This window comes from Tachyglossus aculeatus, chromosome 4, assembly GCF_015852505.1.
Source record: "Tachyglossus aculeatus isolate mTacAcu1 chromosome 4, mTacAcu1.pri, whole genome shotgun sequence".
Classification (NCBI taxonomy): domain Eukaryota; kingdom Metazoa; phylum Chordata; class Mammalia; order Monotremata; family Tachyglossidae; genus Tachyglossus; species Tachyglossus aculeatus.
This window is the reverse complement of record NC_052069.1, coordinates 76,108,213-76,114,212: the sequence shown is the minus strand read 5'-3', so window position 1 is coordinate 76,114,212 and position 6,000 is coordinate 76,108,213. Positions and strand designations below refer to the sequence as shown.

The 6,000-nt window shown below is 42.1% G+C and overlaps 1 protein-coding gene across 1 annotated transcript in view; it reads right to left on the bottom strand.

Moving 5' to 3' along the window:
• Positions 1–2,622: 2,622 nt before the first annotated feature.
• The window catches only part of EIF3E (eukaryotic translation initiation factor 3 subunit E), a 44,357-nt gene continuing 40,979 nt past the window's right edge, over positions 2,623–6,000 (bottom strand). The window contains exons 11-13 of the mRNA XM_038745403.1: positions 4,582–4,684; positions 3,585–3,719; positions 2,623–2,810 (exon numbers count right to left, since the gene is read on the bottom strand). Coding sequence (XP_038601331.1) covers positions 2,772–2,810; positions 3,585–3,719; positions 4,582–4,684 — 277 coding nt within the window. The 3' untranslated portion in view covers positions 2,623–2,771. The remainder of the gene's footprint in view (positions 2,811–3,584; positions 3,720–4,581; positions 4,685–6,000) is intronic.

Below are 6,000 nucleotides of genomic sequence, written 5' to 3'. Positions count from 1 at the left end.
TGAAATGGATTAGCAGTCATTGGAGGCTTTTGAAGAGTGGAGAGATGAGGACTGAAAGGCCTTTTATAATAATAATAATAACAATAACGGCATTTATTAAGCACTTACTATGTGCACAGCACTGTTCTAAGCACTGGGGAATTTACAAGGTGATCAGGTTGTCCCATGTGGAGCTCACAGTCTTAATCCCCATTTTACAGATGAGGTAATTGAGGCCCAGAGAAGTCAAGTGACTTGCCCAAAGTCACACAGCTGAGTGGTGGAGCGGGGGTTTGAACCCATGACCTCTGACACCAAAGCCCGTGCTCTTTCCACTGCGCCACGCTGCTTCTCTAGGAGAATGAAATTTTCTTTTAGGAAAATGATCCAAGCAGCAGAGTGAAGTATGGACTGGAGAGGGAAGAAGGGAGGCAGGAAGGCCAGGGAGGTGGTTGATGCAGTTGTCGAAATAGCATAAGGTAAAGTGCTTGAATCAACATGGGAGTAGTTTGGATGGAATGAGGGGTCGATTCTAGAAATGTTGTGAAGGTAGAGTCGACAGGACTTGGTGACAGACTGCATGTGACTTGAAAAAGATGAGTTAAGGATCATACCAAGGTTATGGACTTGTGAGACAGGGAGGATGGTGGTGGTGTCTACAGTGATGAGAAAATCTGAAAGGACAAGAGTTTGAGTAAAATGAGCTGTCTCCGCCTGTCTCCCAAATACTGACAGCTTCGCTTCATCTCCTGTTTTACCTTTTTACCGTTACCTCATTAAAAACTTGCCTTGGATAAGTTGTATAGATACACTGCTGACAACATCTCCTCATTTATGCAATCAGGATCACCCAAATCCCAATCCCGTGCTTTTTGGTCTCATTGTCTATAATCCCATTTTGCCACTTGATAAGTAGTATATGTCAGAGGCCTCTGTGGCATCTGTAATGGGTTCAAGTCTCACAGCTAGTAAGAAGGTTGGACAGTACCATGGCCTTCTGTACTTTGGTCTGTAACTTGATTCAATTTTTCAGTGATGACAATGGTATTTATTAACAACTTCCTATGTGCCATGACACTATGCCAGCTTTAGGGTAAAAACAAGATAATGTAGGACACTGTTTCTGTCCCATACAGGATTCCAGACTGAGGGAGAGGGAGAATATTTTGTACCCATTTTATAAAGAAATTGAGGCTCAGAAAAGTTAAGTGACTTGCCCAATTCTACAGAGCAGGTAAGTGGCAGATCCAGATCCAGATCTCCATGGTTTTTTTTCCCCACTAGGGTATCCTGCCTTCTCCATAGCAAGAATGTGACAGCAAACAGTGTTAAACAGTTTTTGAGTGCTTTTTGAGCATTGACAATTTTAACTCCCAAATCTACATCTCTGTCCCTGCTCTCTCCTTCCCTTCAGGCTCTTGCCTCCTCCTGCCTTCAAGACATCTCCATCTGGATGTCTGCCCCCCCATCTAAAACTCAATATGTCCAAGACTGAACTCCTCATCTTCCCTCCCAAACCCTACCCTCTCCCTGACTTTCCCGTCACTGTAGACGGTACTACCATTCTTCCCGTCTCACAAGACCACAACCTTGGTGTCATCCTCGACTCCGCTCTCTCGTTCACTCCTCACATCCAATCCGTCACCAAAACCTGCTGGTTTCACCTCCACAACATCGCCAAGATCCACCCTTTCCTTTCCATCCAAACCGCTACTCTGCTGGTTCAATCTCTCATCCTATCCTGACTGGATTACTGCATCAGCCTCCTCTTTGATCTCCCATCCTCCTGACTCTCCCCACTTCAGTCTATACTTCACGCAGCTGCCTGGATCATCTTTGTGCAGAAACGCTCTGGGCACGTTACTCCCCTCCTCAAAGATGTCCAGTGGCTACCAGGCTACCTACGCATCAGGCAAAAACTCCTCACTCTCGGCTTCAAGGCTATCACCCCGTCCCCTCCTACCTCACCTCCCTTCTTTCCTTCTACAGCCCAGCCCACACCTTTCGCTCCTCTGCCGCTAACCTCCTCAAGGTGCCTCGTTCTCGACTGTCCGGCCGTCAACCCCCCGCCCACATCCTCCCCCTGGCCTGGAATGCCCTCCCTCCGCACATCCGCCAAGCTAGCTCTCTTCCTCCCTTAAAAGCCCTACTGGGAGCTCACCTCCTCCAGGCTGCCTTCCCAGACTGAGCCCCCTCCTTCCTCTCCCCCTCCCCATCCCCCCCCCATACCTACATCGCCTCCCCCTCCCCATCCCCCCCGTACCTCCTTCCCCTCCCCACAGCACCTGTATATATGTTTGTACAGATTTATTACTCTATTTATTTTGTTTGTACATATTTACTATTCTATTTATTTTATTAGTTTTGTTTTCTTGTCTGTCTCCCCCTTCTAGACTGTGAGCCCATTGCTGGGTAATGACCGTCTCTATATGTTGCCAACTTGTACTTCCCAAGCGCTTAGTACAGTGATCTGCACACAGTAAGCACTCAATAAATACTACTGAATGAATGAACTCCCAAACATTAAGAATCCCAATTTAACAGGACCATGACATCCAAGTGGCATTTGCTAAGTTTAATTTAACATCCAATACCCCCATTGCAGTCAGTGAATATTTGACTTAAAAAATACAAAGACAATGATTATAATGAAATTTAGCTAATTTTATTCAAATTCTTACATCTTCAAATATTTTAGCTTGCTTTGGAAAACATGATCATTTATATGGTGGGTTAAGTAACTGATAAATCAATCTTGAATGAAGTCTTCCTTTTCAAAGGGCTCCAAGGATTTAGTAGAATCCAGAGTCTTGAGTAGCCCAGTTAGGAGCCTGAAACAACATAAAACAAAGGAGACAAATGAGGTATGAGGTGCTTTCTGTTACTTGTAAAATTTACCAATACAGAATAGTATGAATGAGTTTATAAAAAAGCAACATTGATGCTTGCTCTGAGAACATACCAAATCAAACTACCTCACCCCATCATGTTATTAAAGCCAGTGACTTCTCATTATGCTTAAGCATCCCATTTGCACTCTGATACTTACCCCAACCCACAGCCCATATGCACATATCCTTAGACTCTATTTCCCCTATGTGTAATCTATTTTAATGTCTGTGTCCCCCTGTAGACTATAAGGTTCTTAGAGGCAGAGACCACATCTAACAAGTCCCCTGTACTTTTTCCAAAGACTTAGTACGGTGCTCTGCACACAGTAAGCGATCAATAAATACCACTGATCAATTAAGTGGAACAGGTACTGTGTCCAACCCAACTATCTTGTATCTACCCCAGCACTTAGAACAGTGTTTGACACATAGTAAGCGCTTTAACAAATGCCAAAAATTATCATCATCATCATCATCGTTAGTGAGGCCGATGAAGGGTGCAGGGCTCCTGGAGGTAGTTTTCTGAAAGCGCCACCCTGAGATATCGGTGGGCCTTCCAGATTGGGTGCTCTTGCTCTCCTGCTATAAATTCGGCAGCATGCATGACAGCCAGGTTTTCTTTATTTCTGAAAAAACTTCTATGGCAATTGAGTTATACAGTTCTCAGTATTAAAGCAAAAACTGAAATTAGAAACCACAGCGCCTGATGCTTACCTCCGACCTACTATTCTGATTAAGCTTTTTCTCAATGTTCATGGCCAACATCTGGCTGCGAAAAGAAAGGCTTTTGGTCTTTTCAATTACTTGCTGATACGGTGAGACTGCATTGTTACCCATGACCACATGGCCCTGAAATAAAACATAATGAAAAGTGTTCTTATAATGAACATAACTACGCACCTATTGATCACCTTCATAACAACCGGGAAAATCATACAGAATGAATGAATGGTCAGGTCAATGATCCACTGGCTCAGAAGTCTGTCTGTGACAATGGCTGGAGAATGTTTGGAGGAACTATGTGATTGCCGCCCTCTTCCATACAATATCTATAAACAGATGTGGGTACATGGCTATGGTTGTCCAGATGCATGAAACCAGAAAAAGGAGGCTGAAAAAAGGTAAGGGGGAAGGGGAATTAAGGAACAGCACCAGCGAGGCAAGGCTAGTGAAAGTAGAGGAGCCCAGAGGTATAAACAGGAACTGTGAGTCCAATGCAGGGTAGGGATTGTGTCCAAGCTAAATATCGTGTATTTGGTTCCGTGTTTAGTACAGTGTCCAGCACTTCATAGATGCTTAACAAATATGATTATTACATACGCAGGTACCTAGATAAAAGGAGACAAAAGCATTGGTCAAATTAGCCCAAGAGCTGAGGAGTCTACAGGGATGATTTAAAGATTTAGTGAGAAGAAAGAAAAGGGGAAGAGAAAAGAAGGAAAACTGCCCCACCTTTCTACTTAGGAGAAGATTGACCCTTTTTGTTACTCACATATTAACAAAATCTTCTGCCACCCACACAGAGCTCAGTAGGAAGACATATGATTCTACTCTACTGAACTAACTGCTCCTCTGGAGTTGGTTTGTGATGCAGAAAATTTCTCAACACAATATTAGTGGGTCAGAAAGAGGGCAGCTGTCAAAAGAACTTGGAATTGAAAGTCAATAACTACAAGGCAGGTAGTTCCTTCCATGGTGGTGTAATACTTACTAATTTGGAATCTATCTTGGCATCAAGCCTTGCATTTCGGATCAGATTTACTATCCACCTCTCAGCTTCTTCCGGGGTCATGTTCAGCTTATCTGCCAACATACTAAAGAGACAAAGAAATACTTAGAAATGTTACCTGGGCACAAATAGTTATGTTATCCCTTCTGTGTTGCTAGAACAAAATACCATGTCATGTAAAGCTAAACACTGTGTTTTGTCCTAAGACATGTTTTGTCCTAAGTAACTGTTTCAGGACTCTATGCAAAGGACATAGCTATTTATATCATTACTCTTAGACTGCTATTTATATACTTGGAATGCACATAGCGAACTAAAAAAATTATTTCTTCAACAATCAAATGAAATTTTGTTCATATTTTAAATGAAAAAATGCTAATACACAAATTAAGACATACTACCAGCAACAGCATCACACATGATCATGGTCAAGGCATTCCTTCATTTTTGAGGCCAGACCACCCTAATTCGCAGTGTTGGTCAAGACAAGTTTTCTAAAATGTGTAAAGCAGGCAAAAGGCAACATTTGTGTGATAATCTCAAATTGAATCCTAGACAACCAGAAATTAGTGACAAGCATAGAACTGGAAAATGTTTCAAAAAAAACCAGTCTCTAAATCTTACTCAGTTTATGAATGTAGGTGACGTTTTGTTCTGACACTATCATGATAACCTGTCAAGCTTTAAGCAGAAACTCAACACTCTCTTTGCCACCATCAATGATATTTATTGAGTTCTTACTGTGTGTAGTTTTGAAAGAGCACAATAGGTAGGCATTTTCCCTGCTCATGACGAGCTTATAGTCTGGAGGACAACTATGCTGTGGCAAAGCTAACACCAGCCCAGCCACCCTACTCTACTCTACTCTACTCTACTCCCCAAGCCCATCGCACTCCTCCTGGATAAGTCGACTTCCTCTGAAGAATATGGACTGTCCCATTTAATCAGTTTCTTGCTAACATGACTTCAATTTCCATTTGAAAAGTAAACATATCAGTTTCCTACCACTTATGTACATTATTAATTAAACTCCCAATAACTGGAAGATAATCTACATAATCTCACTACAAAAAAATACATTTTATCGATTTATTTTCTAAAAATGGTGACAGGACACCACAGATGACATCACTTATGTCACTAGGAGAAACTCAATCTTTGCTTCGGTAAAGCATGCAACATATTTCTCATTCACTCACTGTTTTTGTTTCCCCTAAATTTTCCTCTAATGATCTTTCTCTCTGTTGCTGCCCTCCTCTGGTCCTGTACTCATGTGTCCTTTGCCTGGCTTTTTTTTTTTTAAGTCCATGCCTATAAGTATATTTGTGTCTGGTGATTTTTCTGAGTCTTTTTGTATGTGGCATCCTTTCTAAAGTTTACTCAGAACAAAACCTATTAAAA